This window comes from Brachyistius frenatus, unplaced genomic scaffold, assembly GCF_029030835.1.
Source record: "Brachyistius frenatus isolate BFR_SWC_R1_liver_20210118 unplaced genomic scaffold, ASM2903083v1 Contig_148, whole genome shotgun sequence".
Taxonomy (NCBI): domain Eukaryota; kingdom Metazoa; phylum Chordata; class Actinopteri; family Embiotocidae; genus Brachyistius; species Brachyistius frenatus.
Genome location: NW_027210747.1, coordinates 93,869 through 111,111, shown reverse-complemented (window position 1 = coordinate 111,111; position 17,243 = coordinate 93,869). Strand labels below are relative to the sequence as shown.

At 40.4% G+C, this 17,243-nt stretch overlaps 3 protein-coding genes across 4 annotated transcripts; 1 reads left to right on the top strand and 2 right to left on the bottom strand.

The window, feature by feature from the left end:
• Positions 1-634: 634 nt before the first annotated feature.
• LOC138631039 (zinc finger protein 135) lies at positions 635-7,001 on the bottom strand. Of its 2 annotated transcripts, XM_069715749.1 has the most exons (9): positions 6,866-7,001; positions 6,108-6,310; positions 5,891-5,992; positions 5,711-5,806; positions 5,523-5,633; positions 5,321-5,438; positions 3,921-4,683; positions 2,526-2,584; positions 635-2,441 (listed from the first exon to the last, which is right to left on the bottom strand). In XM_069715749.1, the coding sequence occupies exons 1-9, from the start codon at positions 6,969-6,971 to the stop codon at positions 928-930; spliced, it is 3,072 nt and encodes a 1,023-aa protein (XP_069571850.1). In that variant the 5' UTR covers positions 6,972-7,001; the 3' UTR covers positions 635-927. The 2 variants fall into 2 exon arrangements, with proteins under 2 accessions (XP_069571850.1, XP_069571851.1); XM_069715750.1 differs by lacking the exons at positions 6,108-6,310; positions 6,866-7,001 and having other exon boundaries at positions 5,711-5,801; positions 5,891-5,969.
• Positions 6,386-11,083, top strand: washc3 (WASH complex subunit 3). Its single transcript, XM_069715752.1, has 8 exons — positions 6,386-6,474; positions 7,521-7,841; positions 8,676-8,774; positions 8,892-8,957; positions 9,048-9,185; positions 9,714-9,830; positions 9,928-9,992; positions 10,088-11,083. The coding sequence occupies exons 2-8, from the start codon at positions 7,791-7,793 to the stop codon at positions 10,185-10,187; spliced, it is 636 nt and encodes a 211-aa protein (XP_069571853.1). The 5' UTR covers positions 6,386-6,474; positions 7,521-7,790; the 3' UTR covers positions 10,188-11,083.
• A 625-nt stretch (positions 11,084-11,708) lies between these two features.
• dram1 (DNA-damage regulated autophagy modulator 1) lies at positions 11,709-16,751 on the bottom strand. The gene is made up of 7 exons (XM_069715751.1): positions 16,341-16,751; positions 15,907-15,974; positions 15,512-15,651; positions 15,242-15,419; positions 14,939-14,997; positions 13,772-13,864; positions 11,709-13,679 (listed from the first exon to the last, which is right to left on the bottom strand). Exons 1-7 carry the CDS (start codon positions 16,469-16,471, stop codon positions 13,641-13,643), a joined length of 708 nt encoding a protein of 235 aa, XP_069571852.1. The 5' UTR covers positions 16,472-16,751; the 3' UTR covers positions 11,709-13,640.
• Between the last annotated feature and the right edge of the window lie 492 nt (positions 16,752-17,243).

Genomic DNA, 17,243 nt, shown 5'->3' with positions numbered 1-17,243 from the left:
GTACACAAACTGAAGTGTCAGCTGTAAATGCTAATATACACTTAATAGCAGCACCAAACATAAAGTACAGTTTAGTCTGAAGGGAATCTGAGAAGTTACATTTTCCCTGGTGATGGTGGTAGATTAAGAGTTATGTGTCATTAAAGTAATTATAATGGGTGTGTTGAGATTTCAACCTTATGGTGGCACTGGAGGAAAAAAGATTTGAACACAACTCATGGTTTATGGTGCATAGATTTCCTGTCCTTGCTCTCATGATTTCACTTGTTAACCTTTTGGTCCTGCGGTCAACTGGTTGGGAAACACTGCCCTGAAGTGTAATGCAATCAAGCACCACCAAAACTTGGGAGTCAGCAAAGACTGAACATTGTACACCTCATGAAAATAACATTTATTGCATGACTCTTGTTTTTGATTGGAGGCTCTTGCGCAGCTCTCGGCTTTTGCATCTGTCCCTTTCGACTTGAGACAATTCAACATATTCTCAGATGTTACAGAAATCTTGTGAATTTTGCATTTCTTTACTTGCTGGTCTGCTTCTAAAGACCAATCCGGTGCCCTCGTCTTCATTTAAACCCAAACCGGCGCACAATATTTCAGTTGGTCTGACTGAACAGGAAACAGACAGCATACGGAGCGAAAAATCTATTTATTAATCAGATTTGAGCGTTGATTTCCATTTAAAACTGTTTAGAACATCACCTTTCCTGTTGTAAAGTTAAACGAGTAAAGCTGCGAGTATAAAACACTGACTTGATACAGTAATCTGTTTTTCAACATAATTTAAAGGCTGAAGGCCACACCATGTAGCTGTGGACATGTTTCTTTCTTGAGCTGCATGAAATATATTCTCTCCTGATCAGAACTTGATAAATCTGAATATCTAAACTTCATTATTTGATTCGGTAATTATAATCTGTTATTTATTCAGTTATTTGTTTCCGCGGCGTCCACAGACTGCGCTGCGTGGCCCTCATCCCCGTGTGTCTCCATGTGTTTCTTCAGCGTGGCCTTGGATGTGAACGTTTTCATGCAGCGCTCGCAGTACGGCTTCACCCGCTTCAACCCAGAATGGCTGCGTTTGTGTCGCGCCAGCTCCGACGAGCTCTTGAACTTGTGCTCGCACACGCCGCAGGGGTACGGCCTTTCCCCCGTGTGGATCCTCTGGTGCAGCTGAGCCTCGCTGAGCGTGAGGAAAGACTTCTCGCAGTGTCCGCAGGGGAACGGCCTCTCTCCGGTGTGAATGAGGTTGTGTCTGGTCAGCGCGTAGGGTTTGGTGAAGCCCTTCCCGCAGTAGGTGCACGGGTACGGGCGGACGCCGGTGTGGGAGACGATGTGTTCCTGCTGGGTTTTCTTGGTCTTGAAACGTTTGTCGCACTGAGGGCAGGCGTAGGGCTTGTCGTCCACGTGCGACCTGTGATGCTTGGAGAGCTCTCCCGGTGACATGAAGCTTTTCCCGCACTGAGAACAGAGGAAGGGTTTCTCCCCGGTGTGCATCCTCTCGTGTCTGGCCAGCACCGACACCAGGGTGAACCTTTTCGAGCAGTGGGAGCACTGGAACGGCCGCTCGCCTGTGTGAACACGTTGGTGTTTGATGAGCATAAAGTGAAGCGAGAAGCGCTTGCTGCACTGGTTGCACTGGTAAGGTCGCTCCCCGGTGTGGGTGGACAGATGCCTCTTCACGTCAGACCTCCGAGTGTATGTCTTTTCGCAGTGCGGGCATTTATACTGACGCTTCACTTGGTGTATCTGCCGGTGCTGGGAGCGCGCGAGCAGGGTGTCGAAGCCTTCGCCGCACTGCTGGCAGATGTAACGCGCGGCGGTGACGTGGGACTTCTTGTGTTCGAGCAGCTCGGAGACGGCAGAAAAACTCCGGCTGCAGATGGAGCAGATCTGAGGGAGCTGGCTGTCCAGCGAGTGAGCCTTTCTGTGGTGGACGGTCAGCGCCCTGAGATTGGAGAAGGAGCTGCGACACAGCTGGCAGGAGAAGGAGATGGCCACGCCGTGGTGCTTGCTCTCGTGCTTTGCCAGGTCCCAGGAGTGCAGGAAGGTCCGGTCACACTGCGAGCAGTGGAACGGCCTCTCTCCAGTGTGAATGAGCTGATGTCTCCTGACGTCCGACGTCCGCGTGAACGACTTACCGCACGTTTCACACGTCAGGGCTTTCTGTCTGCCGTGTGACTGAGAAACATTTACTTTGCTTCGATTGTCAGGCTCTTCGGCCGGGCTCTGCTCTGCGTTCCCGTTGGGGAAAAGTTTAATGGATGTGAATATTTCATCGGTGCCGCAGGGAGACGGTGTAAATTTGGTTTCTGAGAAAGTCTTGTAGAGGTCCGTGCGAACGCTCTGCATGTGGAAGTGAGGGGGGCTGTTCTCATCCGAGTTGTGGAAAGGACATTGTGAGCAGGTGAAGATGATGGATATCATCTCGTCTGATTCGCCTGCACATAAAAAAAGAAAAAAGAAATGGTTAAGTGGGTAAACTGTATATTTGATCTAAAATTCTCTTCTTCATGTCACATCACCTTTGTCACTTCCTTTGATGGCAATCACAGACGGGGCCACTGGTACACCGGCTGTGCTCCTGGAGAGAGAAAAAAAAAAAGACATCATTGTTTAATCTTGAAATAAAAAGGTAATTATTTTTTTCCTCACATTTTTGGAAATAATTGTGTGCCATGTACAAACACTAGATAATGAGGTGTACTTTAATCTTGACATTTTGTGAGATATCCTTATTTGTCTTCTTGCTAAAAGTTAAATGAGAAACTTTTTGCCACTGATATCTGTACAGTAAATACTAAAAACAGATAACAATATGTACCTCCTAATATCTCTATAACATGTTAACTTGAGAGCATTAGAGGTGCTGACTGGTAGTTTTTGTTGTGAGCCAGAGCAACTGCTCCAAGCTGCCAGGTGTAGCTTCATATTTACCGTACAGACATAATAGTGACGTATTTCCCAAATGAAAAGACTATACAGTGAACCCTCGTTTATCGCGGGGGTTACGTTCCAAATAGAGACCGTGATAGGTGAAATCCGTGAAGTAGTAACCTTTTTTTTTTTTTATAATTATTATACAATGAAATACTCCATAATACATTGAAACCAAAGAACAAAACCTTTTACAGGCCCAAGCATTTGTTTAACAAATAAAAGTACTGTATAAATGTTTTTTTTACAAATAACTACTGTACTGTAAAATAATAATTTTAATCATCAATACGAACTGAAGGCTTCAAATTGCTGAGATCGGCACCGCCCCACTGCGACCCGAGTCATTGGATTAGAACGGGAGGAAATGAAAAATGATTATGAAAACAAATACAAAGTACAGTAGGACAAATAGTGACTCGTGTATTTCACGGCTCTTTTGACTGAGCCGCTGCATCCTGACTACGCTCTGCAGCGGTTCTTTCTTCTAAAGCCGGCGGTGCAGGTGTGGTTTTTCAAGAGAAGAACATAGTTATCGGTAGTTGTTGTCGCTCTTTTTTCTTCTGGGCAAAAAGATTCTTATAAACCGACATGCCACCATCGATTATTTTTAATTTGGCAAGCTGTTTTACGTACGTGTACATATTAAACCGCAACGTTATTGACAAACAGGTAGAGAAGAAGCGGAGAGACTGTTTAGCCAATCAGAATGCAGAACACAATGCACGATGCAAATCCGTGAAGCAGCGAGACCGTGAAAGGTGAACCGCGTTATAGCGAGGGTTCACTGTATATACTAAATATATCTTCTTAGTGGAAAAAACATACTTAGACTAAATAAGCACAACTGGAAAAAAAAACAACCAAGGAGAATAGATATTATTCGAGAGTCAAAACTTAAAATCCATCTAAAATGAATTTCCTAAACAGTTTTTCGTAAAACGTTTTTTGAGTGACAAGAAACAAAAACATGTTTTTTGTACATTTTTGATTCTTTACTCATTTCTCTTGCCATCCTCTTGATTTTAAATGTCTCCGGCCAACTCGGTGAAGTGCTCATCTGTAGTCGGGTCGATCTGCGCACGTTAGCCGAGGAGTCAGACTGTTGCGTTTCAGAGACTTCACCGGAGTCATTCATCATCTCAGGTTCGTGGTCATCCTTTTGGTCTGTACAGGAGTTTGAATTGCTCTCTGTTCCTTCAGGTTGGAAATCATCCATCAACTCTTCTGCAGAGTTTTCTGTTTTCCCTTCAGCTTGGTCACTTGTTTCATGTCCTTCACATGTTTTTCCTGCCCCGAGCTCATCGTCAAGGGACGACTCCTTACTTTGTTCTGTCAGTTCATCTTGACCCACGCTCTCCTTCCTTAACGCAAAAGTTTTGCTCAACGTCTCCAAAGCTTTAGCTACATCCACAGTTTCACTCGCTTCCTCAGCCCTTGAGCCAGCAGCCTCCTCGCCGTCAGCGTTATCTCGGCTTACAGCCACTATCTCCTCTTCATAGAAACCTGTCTGGACTTGAATTTCAGCCGACTCCATCGTTTCCTCATCCACCTCAGATGCTTCTACTTCCACTTCAGTGTAGATGGTCACAACACTGTACTGGTCCGCTCCAGCAACCGTGACAGGGTTTAGGATGTTGGCGTAGTTATGGATAGATTCCAGTCCAATTGTTAGATTTGTCTTTTGTGAGGGAGGAATCGACAAAGCGGACATGATGCAGGTACCAATGGTGGAAGAAGGGCCGTCTGTAAAAGAGAAACATGGTAAAACCCTCTTTACTACTTTTATGGGACAGTATGTAAACAAAAATAGTTCAAAACTGTAGGACACTTCCATACGAGAGGAAATCATGGTGGAGAGTCAAAGTTCCATCGCGCCACAGTTCAGGTCATTAAATCGAATGTTTTACATCAGATGTTTGTTTTTTTCAAATCAACAAATTCATTATTCAATCCATGAGAAGTTTAGAAGTATTTTAAAGCCAGATGGCTTCTTCAGTCTATAAAAATCAGTCTAAAACAATTTATATACATGTATTTAATACATGATAAATGGATAATTGGCACAAATTTTACCATTTGCTTCAATTTTAATTAAACTGTTGTTCCTGTTATAAAACTGCAGAGCAACTAAAGCAACAGAGAATATTATTAAACGTAAACAAGTCCACTGAGAACTGGGAAATTTTACGAAATGTCACTGCACCATTAAGCTTTTTTTTTTTTTTTAACCACTTGTAATGATATAATAAAGAGAAAAACAGCAATTTCCTCTATTTAAACGGATGAAACCAGAGCATGTTTGGTCCTCTTGCTTGATATTTGACTGTAAAGATTATCATGAAAATTGTTCCAAACAACCAATCATTTCAGCTCTACTCACACGCCATTTTCAGTAGTCCTGAACGTTTGTAGTGCTCAAAGATTGTGCGCAGCTCCTCGGGTGACGACTGGACACATTCCTCCAGAAGAGAAGGAGCAGAGCCGAGCCAGGCGGCAGTCTGTAATCGCAGGGCAGCTGTTTTTAAAATCCTGCTAAAATGGGTATAAATAACCTGAAACATCTGGATGGACTGAGTGAATACCTGTTTCAGGTCTGGGACTGGAAGCAGCTTTTCCAGCTTTGAGAGCAGCTCCCACAGCAACACGTGTAACGCTGCATCATATTGTGGACCATATTGCACTGGAAAAACCTCCTGCAGGAGGTAATTTGTTTATTTTAAAACTTATTTAGAATTTTTTTCCAAGCAAAGAGATGAATTATTTGTCTTACCTGAAAGAAATATGCCCTCTCAATTGGATCTTTCAGGAGGCTCTGAACAAGTGCAATGAAAGTAGACTCTGTCGTTTTCACCTCTGCATCCCTGTGCTGCCACAAATTGGATTGATATGATTAAAAGAGGACCGGTCACATCATTACTCGGTCGTGTCCGTTTTGCTTTACTGTACTTACATCTGTGTTTGCAGAGGTTATTGGCAGTCTATCCAAATGGCTCTGCACCAGTTGACAATCAACCGAACCTCGTGCTGAGCCTTTGCAGAGCTCCAGGATCAACTGAAATATCAACAAACGGAGTAACTGTAAACAACAACAACAACAACAACAAAAATAACACTGCAAAATAAACACATGCGTGTGTGTGTGTGTGTGACACAAAGTACTTGCTCACCCTGGCTCTGAGACCGAGAACGAGCTGGGCTCTCTGTCTGTGGTTGATCAGGCCGGGGACCGCTTCAGTCACCATGAACACAAACTCATGCAGCTTCTCATAATTCATCACATCTTTCTGCTTCGCCAGCTGCCACATGGCAGCGGACAGAAGCTGCAGAGGGGGCACCAAGAGGCGAAGGGATGGAAGAAGCATGCTTAAATCTGAAACATAAAGGAGGTGCAATGTAAGCAGTGGTCATCGGAGGGCAGCAGTGAGCTTTTAACTCAGAGGGGACTCGAGGATAAACTCATCATTTCAACTCGTTTCATTTCAACAATTATTAAAATGTTGAAATCCGCGTTTTCATATTGGACATATGTTAAAGGTAATAATTAAAATGTTCTCAATCAAAGCAATGGCACAATCACTGATGTTTCTGTATATATTATTCCTTATGTTAAAACTACCATCTCCAGGCTAATGAACCAGAATAATTGCTGGACCGACCTTTTTAATGGGACTTTAAAAAAAAAAAAAATTGCAACCTGGTAAAATATCTGCAGCTGTGCTTCAGATCTCGAAAAAAAAACAAAAAAAAAACTTAAAACATGATTGCAAATCTGAGTATAACCATCTTATTTCTAATACAACAGCACCAGACTGATAGTTTATGAGTGTCACGATTCCTTTGAATAGACGGGCCCCGCTAACTGAATGACTGTCATAAACATGGCCTGCTTTAAATCCCAGTGGGAGTAAATGATCAATATACGTACCGCTTATTTTCTCTGTTGACCCCTGAACCTCCATTAGTGCAATACGCCTCTTGCAGCGTTGAAAAGTGAATATAAAATGATTTGTGTTTGATTTGGTGGCTAACATGCGCTGTTAGAACGCAAGCGCCGTTCCCTGAACGCGTCTCCCCTATTTCCTCTTTTCAAAATAAAAGCCTCACAACGTTACCAGTTTTTATTCATTATTATTATTATTATTATTTTTTTTACACTTACAATTTTACATAAGTAGATTGGTATTTCCAGATCTTCAGTCACTACAGCCCCAAACACTTGTACAATGTACTTTTGGACTTGATCTGTCGATTGTTTTTCCAAGTATCTCTACAAAAACCTGAGTTAATCATTTTTATGTGAGAAAAAAAAAAAAACCACCTAACTGCTAAGAGACGATATTTTTAAACTAGCTCTTGTCTGTCTTCCTGTAAAGTAAATGGTCTTAACTCCTCTATCGATGTTACTCTGTTGTTTTCATGCCTACGACATTAACTGTTACACAATCAAAATACTGCATAGTTATATAATATTTCCATTTTTTTTTTAAATAAAATGTTCATTTTAGTTTTAATGTTATAACATTTTCAGAAACTGACAACTGCATCTAGAAGTCATAATACCGGATGTTTTTGTCTTCCAGAGTGGACTCCAAAATAAAAGCTCAACTCACAACTACCGCTGGCGGATTTCAACTCCGACGTATCCTCTCTCACGCTGCTGCTGACGTCACGACGCGATCACGCAGCACCACGATCACATGAAACATTTCACAGCAAACATTTTCATGTACCGCTTTCTGTCTTTTTGCTGTGGAAGTGTTTGCTTTTAAACTTGAAATTTGCACTATAATCTGCACACAAAAAAAAACAAAAACAAAAAACAATTAAAAATAAAAGTCTTCAAATCCAGCATGGACGAGGACGGGCTGCCCATAGTTGGGTCTGGAGTCGATCTGACTAAGGTTGGTATTTAACTAGTTAGCCCTGGCCACAGCTAGCTGAATACCCAACAAGGAAATGAGAAGAAACAATGAAAATAGTGATGCCAGACATATGTTATATATATATATATATATATATATACAAAGCATGATAGCAATATCAGTTTACTAACGCTGTTCTGCTCCAGTTGCAGCAGCTGGTAGTTTGCTTTTTAATATCACTGTCAAACTGTTTCCGTCCAAGAAAATGAACAGCTGAAGTTCTTTATTAAATTATGTGATTTTTAAATGAATTCATGTTGGTTGACTTGTACACGTATTAGAAAGAATAGATTGACTGAGCTTTAGCAGCAGAGACTTTATTTACAATGTGTTACTGTTTTATTTAACCACTGTCAAATTAAAATATATATTTATATATCAGGAATTAAATTGCAATGGAATATGAATATAATTACATTTAACGCGCCCACCAATTAGCACTACATTAGATTGTAGAAATAAGGAGGACCAAATCTGTCAATATCATTGCAGCTACAAATAGTATTCGTTAATTTCAAATACTCAGCGTTTTATTCAGCCATTGTAAAATATTGTGATATTTTCCATTCAGCATTCATTCCATCGCTGCATTTTAATGACTGACACGTTACACTCGTCATTTATAACATGATATCTCGCCATCTGTTATGTTAAAACTGAATTTTACTTTTTTCTCATTATTTTAAATATGTAATGCTCTTACAGTAGGCTGCAGGGGGAGAACTTACGTCATTTCCTCGGCACATTACGCTCCACGTTTCTTCGCTCTTCTCCTCTTTGTGACTTCAATTCCTCCATCTGTGCCTCCTTTAGGTTCCTGCTATACAACAGAGGAGAATCGTTGCCTACCTCAATCAGTTTATCGTGCACACGGTCCGCTTCCTTAACCGCTTTTCCACAGTGTGTGAAGAGGTTTGTGGATCTTCTTTTACTCGTTAATCTTCATGCTTCATGCCCGGTTACATCACACATAAACCACCTCCGTAACCCTTCGATCGTGTCTTTAAAATGTCCGACTTCTTCCAACAGAAACTTGCCAACATATCTCTTCGCATACAGCAGATTGAAACCACCCTGTGCATTTTGGAGGCCAAGGCGAGTGATTCTCTTTGCAGGTGATGCTACAGTATGGACATTTTATGGACATTTACTTGTTATTAATGCACGATGCTGTGTTTTGAGCAGTTGTCCTCCATTCCTGGACTGGAGGACGTCACGATAGATGGACTCAGTCGGCAGCAAGCTGCACAGACCAATGGGGCCATCGCTGCCGTTCAGGGCCAAACAGATGGTCCAGCAGCAGGGACGCTGCCTCCCCCCGAGGTAGATACAAGGACGTCTATTCAAGCAAACATATTATTCATTTAGTCACAAAGCCAAGGTGAAGTTTTGAACATTTAAAAAAGTCTTTGGTCTAAGAGCCATGCCAACATTGCAAAGCTCAGAAATCAGTTTCACAGCCTCAGAGATAATGTGCCAAAGAGAAGTGGTTTCAGCACATAAGATTTAATTCTTTTTTTTTGTAAGGATGAAATAAACATGACACAATGTGCTTCTTCAGAAGTTCTAGTCGGTATATTTTTGAGCTCTGGAAGGAGACAGTCTGGAGTCTCAGTCTTCTTCAATAAGCAAAGCTAACCGGTTGTTTCTTATGTAGTGTACAGATGTGAGCGTGCTGATAATGTTCTGATTAAACTCTCTCAAGAAAACGAATGAGTTCACCTCTCAAAATGAGGAACTATTGAACTGTGTGCAATTTGTCAAAGTTGAGGCCCCTCCAATATCTCTCATCGCATCTCAACCTCGTGGTATTTCTCGCTGCCTTATTTATTTGCATATTTCGTGTTGCAGCCTGTTCAGAGTCCACCAGAAGCTCCACCGACACAAAAAGAAGAAGTGGTTGCAGAGAATGTGATGACGGTGTCTAAGGACCCACGTTATGTCCGATACCTGAAGATGGTTCAAGTGGTGAGTCAGCGTTGCAGCTGCTTATCTTACTATAGTGATTAAAAAAAAAAAAAAAAGTTTTGTTTTGTATAGTAATATCAAACTTAATGTCTCACAGGGGGTTCCAGTAATGGCCATCAGAAATAAAATGGTCCTGGAGGGTTTGGATCCCAACCTGCTTGAGTGAGTGTCTGTCTTATACTTAATCTATCTGTATCCATGCGCAGCTTTTTATTAAACTGACCGCTAACATGTGAACCCCTCTCTGCTGACGACAGCACACCCGACGCCCCCGCGCCCGACGGAGGAACGAGGAGCGCCGAGGATCGAGACGTAGGCGCCACCAGCTCTGACAGCGAATCGTCTTTCAGCGACTGACATCTCTCCCGCAAAGCTCCCTGTTAAGGTCATTCATCGCCATCTGCGCTTCTTGAGGCCCATCGTGGGAAACGGCACGAGGTCGCAGCGTGCCTGTAAAGGAGGACCAGCGAGAAGGTGCAAATGTAGGTGCCTGAAACGGTTAAATCCAACGTGAGTGATTGTAATTTCAGTGTTAAAGAGCTGAAATGATTCTGCTACTGGTCAGCCAGTGACCTTCGATTTTTTTTTTTTTTTATACATCTTTAGCATTTTTTATGATTATTATTTTCAAAAGGAGGGAATTGGGTTTTTTTCCCTCTTGATTTCAGAAGCAGTAGTCCTCAGAAGATGGTGGTAGTAGCAAGTAGTTTTTCTACAAAAACCAAATCATATCATCTAGTAGTGACACTACTATCACAGTCTAATGCCTTTAAGGTAATTCTGCCGCCTTGTGTTTTAGATAAAACAGAAACAGACCGTATGTTGAATACTTTGAATGTTGAATGAGTACATTGTCTGTCTTGTTTCAGTCAAATTAGCATTTGTAGCTGGCATTCAGGAGGACTTCGACTGATGGTTCGGTCACAGAAAAACTTCAAATACATGTTTTGTTTCTCTATTTTTGAGACAGTGTATGTTCAAATTATGTAAAACAACCGGACAGAAGTAAAACTATTTATTTGTCATTGCAGGATATCGAGAACAAGTTGCAGTAGCTTTGGAGACAGTTCAGATCTCTTTGCGTTTGTGCAGATCTTTTAGTTCTATACTCTAAATTGAATGTAGTATTGATTTCATTTTGGGGGCGGATGGCATAGAGATATGTAAATGAAATGATATGTGTAATGAAATCTGAATAATTTCCAAAGCTACTGCATGAGTCTTAATGTTCAATACAAAAACAAAAACAAAAACCTTTACATGTCAGCAGTAAAAGACAATAGACAATAAATATTAATGTATTTCCTGGCTCCGCTTCAGGTACTAACATTTTTTCATTGACATGTTGTTTAATCTTCAACTGGACTTGTAGAGTTTAAATATTTTTCCAGGAAAACGAATGTTTAGCTTACTAACCGATTTGTTTGTGTCGACTATATTAATTTAGACTCTTTGTTGTTACATCGATCAGAACTTGTGGCTAAATGCCTGAAAATGCAAAACAGAGAAACAATGCCAAGAATGCTTTAGCACAAAAAAAATCTGATCACTGTCTGTGATAAGATTTCTTTTGATGGATATTACACTTAAATTATATGATTGTGGAGGAATCTGGAAAGCACTTTGTTTACAAGAGCTGTTGGATTTGTGATTTTTGACTGTAATAAACACTCACACAGTGTGTTTAAAAAAAAGAGCATATTTATTCTTCAGCTCAGCAGCATGTTACAATCTGTACAGGATCACAAGCAAACATACAAAAGTAGTTCAGTAAAAAAAAAAAATAAAAATAAAATTCCCTTGTAAATACAGTATCGGTAGTGAAAAAGTTAAATTACATTACAGCGCAGGATTTATTTCTTTGATATGTTTATCTCATCTGTGGAGAGGATTTCAGTGGAGATCAACTAAACCGTCTGGCCTCTGGTCAACTGTTTATTAACCGATACATCCGTTTAAGTGTAATATCTTCAAACTTAAGGCAACAGCCAACACTTTAACACAAAAACCTGGACCACTGTTCTCGGCATGTAGACCTGACATACAATGCTTTATCATGAGGACAACAATTTTAATGGTAAATATAGCAATGATCGGGGTCCGAGCAAATTGCAAGCAGTAGAAAAGGAGGTGGAGGCAGACGGAAGAGGTTTGTTCTGAGGAGAATTTACTCGAAAGTAAATTTTGGTGCTGAACTTACGTCTGAACCAACAGATGTTTCTATTTTCAGCAGAAACAAACTGATGTGATGAAGCCCTAAAATCTGCTGTAAATCTCCAGTTTAACGAATCTTCAGAAGGGTTACCATGTCTGTACCGTGTCTGGCTCAACATATAAACGTGTTTAGCCTGAAATCACAGCGAATGAAACGGTGCAATACACAATACCTTTATACACAGTTAAAAACATGAACTAAATCAAAAACAGTACAACAAAATTGCAACCAAGGCTAAATCCCAATGAAATACAACAGGAGACTAAAATAACTCTTAACCCTGGTCACAAATGCTCCAATTAAAGCTAACTACTCATGTGACAACAACACAGTTTTGGTCATTAATATCATGACAGCGCTGGCAGCAAACAGCTACTACATACAATATGCTATCGGGAAAAATGTCCTTCAAAAATAAAGCAATGCTGCAGGAGTTCTATAGACTTCAAAATAAAAGGTTGTCAAGTTTTTTGTTTCACAAACACATGACCCGGTCAAAAGGGACACGATGAGCCCCAGTAGTGGTTCTCTGCTACTACCGGGTCAATATTCAATAAACATTTAAGAAGCCAAAAGTTAAATAAAGAGAAAATTAAGCATTTTTGTTGCCAATTATTACAAATAATTTAAAATACTGGATTGGGTTTCGGAAAAATCCAAATCAACCAATTTGAGAAGTCATCCTGACTTCAAATTTCATGTCTACATCAAGCCCATGTGACGATTTGTTGAAGTGACGGAAGTGGAAACCACAGCTTTAAGGCTTTATTTAGCTGTCGCAATGCATAGTGAACAAACCTTAATTCCAATTAGCTTCAATTCCCTGTTTATTTTATTGCTGGAATTAGATTTTGCAGCTGTACTGAGACAATTTCTCCTACGTAGTAGCCTAGTTCCCATGGCGAAAGCTGTCAACAGGCTGCAGACACAAGAAATTCACATCTGTATACAGTCAGAACCAGAGCCAAAACTCTGAGTTGGAGTATTTAAAAAAGGAGTTCTTCTCCTTAATATGTTGAGACAATCCAAAGAACCCACAACTGGAAAACATTTTTTTTAAACTGTAAAAGAACTGGCAGCACTTGTTTAATGAAATAAAATTAGATAAAATTAGCACCTACTGCACATAAGTTAAAGTTGCACAAAATGATTCTGTCCCTCAGACTGACATGTTCCCAGTGGTTTTTTTTATTTTTATTATCATTTAACCACGTAGGGATGATCATGAGTTCACTGTGTGATGAACTTCTCCTATTAATAGTCACAGGTCTTAGACGACATGTCATGCTGGTGTGGCAACAGCCGAGCAATGTGCAAAATGATGTTGGGCTGAACAGAGGCAATAATAAGTGCATTTATAAAAGTATTTGCGATTGTATAGAAAGTACGAAGACACACTGTCAGCTTTTAACGTCACACCTGATTGACACACAGTTCTTTAAAAATGCATAAATAACAACGTAAAAAGTACCAACAAATTTCAGTCAGGTGGCAGAAAACCTGCAGTTCAATATGAATGTGTAGAAAAATACAAATATACATTGAAGCAAATGCTCATAAAATACAGATATGTATCCGGATTGAAATGTTCAAGACTACTCTCTACACTCCGTTTTCACTCGTAAGGTAAACAGCTGCGGGAGATAAAGAGGAGGGAAACATTTTAGCAAAACAAACAAAACAAAACAAAAAAAGCTCATGTTGTGTTTGACGGTCTGATACTCACTTTGAAATCATCAATGTACGTGAGGAAGAAGCAGACGAAGCTGAAGGCGACGACCCACTCACATACGGCGCTGGCTACATGGAAAGGATAGTCCTGCAGGAGGGGAACAGAGGCTGCAGTCAGTACAGTGTTCAAGATAATGAATGAAGGGGGACAACAGCAAGTTTTGGCTGCAACATTTACATTCATTCTCAATCTCATGATTGTTTTCTGCAGTACTCTGTTGATTGTTTGGTCTATAAATGTTGGAAATGTGTAAGAAATATCCAATATAGCCAGTCTGATGTCCTCAAGTACACTTTCATAAGCTGCGTTCACACTTTGCATTAACATGCGTCTCTGCACGAGTCTCGATATACCACTTAGTGATCAGATCTCACTTCCCTGCAAGTAAAACACATACATCACATAAACTGTTAAATAATGACGTGAACACATACAGAAACGCAGAGGAGAGGAGTTAAAGCAATAAGGGTTTAAGAAAATGAGACATCCTTTGTCACAGATTATTTCATTATTCCAGTGGGATATATAGAGGGTAGGGTTCTGCGCTGCGGTGGATAAATGAACTGTCAGCAGAATCACGCACAATATTATTACTATTTTTTTTTTTAGAGGACGTTAGCTGAGTCAGTGGTCTTTTAAAGTGGCCCAGGACGCATTTTTGTTCACACCGCCGAGTGAATCTTTTATCTGTCCACTTGTAACCAGATCACGCAGGATGCATGTTAATGTCAGGTCCGAACAGGCTCTTATTCTCAGTGTTCTATTGTTAGAATATCCATATACAAGTAGTAATTACTAGCCTGTGTCTTGGTGGGTTTATTCTTCACTTTTAGCTCAATATTGCAACTTCTCTTCTTGCTTGTCAGCTACTGCTCACACTATCGCCATCTCAGCACGTGACTTTAAGTTATTTTGACTAACTCTTATGGGTGAGAGGTCAGTGTTATGCAGTCAGTAAAGCTTTTAATGTGACAGTAAAGTTACTAAGTGTTCAATGGCTCACAAAAGACCAATAAAAGCAGAAGATTCCCAGAACTGAGGAGCTGGAACTGGAGAAAGTTTGTCATTTTACTGGAAAACGGACTACATTTGTCAGAAAATGAATGTGGTTCGACTCTTCATCTCTGACCTGATGCGACACACTGACACATTGCAGCTTACCGCGTCTTCTGGGTTTCTATGCAGTTCGGTCTGTTTTACAAAATATGCACAGATCACAGCTGAGTTATCAATTAAGGACAACATAACACCGGTTGACTCTTTTAAATATGTGAGGACTACAGCATCACATGCATCTGTTAATGACACTAATGATATTATCAACAAGATCTTACTGTTGCAACCATTCAGCTAACTTTCTGGTTAAATGCATGCCTTGCTTGTTAACAGTGAAGAAAAGACGTCAGGAAATAAACCACATTTGTTTTGAGTATTTTAACAGATTTGACCTCTGTGAAAGGATACTGGGGAAAAATGCCAAAAAAGCAATGACGGCGATGCCCACTCGAACTCGACACACATTCATGGAGGACCCAAATGGATAAGCACGAAGTGATAGAACAGACTGGAGGATTATGTACAAGGCACCAGAGAGAAAAAACATCAATGCTCCGAAGTCGTGAACTGCCGTCACCGTCGTTTCCTGCAATCAAAACGTAGAAAAACACACAGAGAAACATTACATTTAATGTCTTTCATGTGATTTAAATGTGTACTATATGTGAACGTATATACCTGGAAAGTAGCAACAATGCACATGCCCAAACAGGAGATCATCCCCAGCCAAAGAGTGGCTTTATTGAGGCATGGGCTGATGCTGGCATCCTCACTCAGCTTCTCCACAAACTTGTATCTGGCGTATATGGTGGCAATTCCTGCGCAAAAAAAAAAAAGATTGTGCCTTTACCACAAAGTTATGTGAACTTGTGACTCTTTTTTTTTTTCCAGCCCAACCACTAGCTTATGTTTCATTTTCCGTTAAAAAGAAAAAGAAAAAGAAAGAAAAGAAGAACAAAAAAGGGAAATGTGAGTAACATGTCAGGAAAGTTTGGTTCCTCCCGTGGGAAAGCCCAAAGTTGCAAGTTTTCAGAGGTTTTACTGTAAATGTACATGACTGGATTTAAAGATACCTGCACATGCAGAAATGAATGCCATCAGACCAAAAATGCAGCTCTCTGGGGGGTTTGCACCTGTGTCACTGAAAAGGGAAAGAGATATAACACGTATAGATAGTCAATCATAACTTTCTGTTATTTGGGGCTGGGCAGGTTTGTGTTTTGTTATAATTCAAGCTTTTGTCGCCTTTTATTAAAATAAAAGTCTCATTTAAAAGAGAGAAGTGAAAAAAAAAAAATGAAAAAAAAGCGGTCCAAAATAACATCTGTGTACGTGCAGCTGGAGTTTGGGTTCTAGCCAATGCCGAGGAAAACGAAACTAAAATAGTTTCCAGAAATCACGTATGGAAATAAACTAAAGACATGCTCGTTTTAAAACTCTAAAACGTGTTAAACTTGCAGGAACAGTTGATCTGTCTGAACTCTTCCTGTGGGTGAGTAAAACTTACCTTATGTACGGAAAGATGACATCGACATCGTGTCGGAAAAGCGCAATAAGATAGGAAATGATGAAGGTGCAGGAAGACCAGATAACCAAAAACACTGGCAGAAAGCAGAGTCCTTGCATGAACCAAAACATCTCAGAAGTTTTACGCGGAACTCACAGAAACCTTTGTGACACGGAGGAGCGCAGAGAAACGGAGCCAAGAAATCCACGTTTCAAATGTTGCTCCAGGGACAGAGTGCTGTGAGGTGAACTGTCTGTTACCGACAGTCACATGGTGTGAACACGAATCAACCTCTGCTAATAAACTGAAATACAGTAATCTCTTCCCTAAAACAACCCCCAACGCAAATACAACCATCCGTTGTGATCCTCCAGCGCTTCCTTCTTCCTATATCTTTCTTTCTCTCTTCCTTTGACTCGCTCTCAATATAATTTTTTAGTTTTTTTGGGGGGTGGGGGAGGGATTCTTTGGAATTTCAGTATTTCAATGTCATTAATGAAAAAAAAGATCTTACAGGTAGAAACTCCACATAGCCTTTAAGATGTATATTTACTGGTAAATATCTTGCAATCAAACCTATTTTGTTATTCATTTGTCTCCTGTTTTTGCTGTATCTTGTGTCACATAGAGGAGCACTGGAGATTATCTTGTGCTGCTAACTGAAATTACACCATTATGGTACCAGTAAAGTAGTTTAAATGTTATAAAGGTATATTGTACGCCTACATTGAACAGAGATGACTGACATAGGACAAAGGTCTCAGTCAAACTGAACCTCCAGATCAGCCCTAAGTAGTTTAATTTAGCTCGATCTCTTCAAACTAAATGAAAATTCTGCTGATGTGTTATTAGTTCAGTAATCATTTTTGCAATAATGATAATAAAACCTGGACAGAAGCCATT

Bases quoted from the DNA above. Each gene is read 5' to 3' on its own strand.
- dram1 (XM_069715751.1), bottom strand. From the start codon at position 16,471: ATGTTTTGGTTCATGCAAGGACTCTGCTTTCTGCCAGTGTTTTTGGTT. The intron at 15,975-16,340 runs GTAAGTTTTACT...TTCCCTTTTCAG, and splicing joins GTCATCTTTCCGTACATAAG to TGACACAGGTGCAAACCCCC. The intron at 13,865-14,938 runs GTAAGCTGCAAT...CCCCTCCTGCAG, and splicing joins ATAGAAACCCAGAAGACGCG to GACTATCCTTTCCATGTAGC.
- LOC138631039 (XM_069715749.1), bottom strand. From the start codon at position 6,971: ATGTTAGCCACCAAATCAAACACAAATCATTTTATATTCACTTTTCAA. The intron at 5,634-5,710 runs GTAAGACAAATA...TACCTCCTGCAG, and splicing joins AGAGGGCATATTTCTTTCAG to GAGGTTTTTCCAGTGCAATA. The intron at 2,442-2,525 runs GTGATGTGACAT...TTTTATGTGCAG, and splicing joins CATCAAAGGAAGTGACAAAG to GCGAATCAGACGAGATGATA.
- washc3 (XM_069715752.1), top strand. From the start codon at position 7,791: ATGGACGAGGACGGGCTGCCCATAGTTGGGTCTGGAGTCGATCTGACT. The intron at 8,775-8,891 runs GTTTGTGGATCT...TTCTTCCAACAG, and splicing joins TTTCCACAGTGTGTGAAGAG to AAACTTGCCAACATATCTCT. The intron at 9,831-9,927 runs GTGAGTCAGCGT...AATGTCTCACAG, and splicing joins ACCTGAAGATGGTTCAAGTG to GGGGTTCCAGTAATGGCCAT.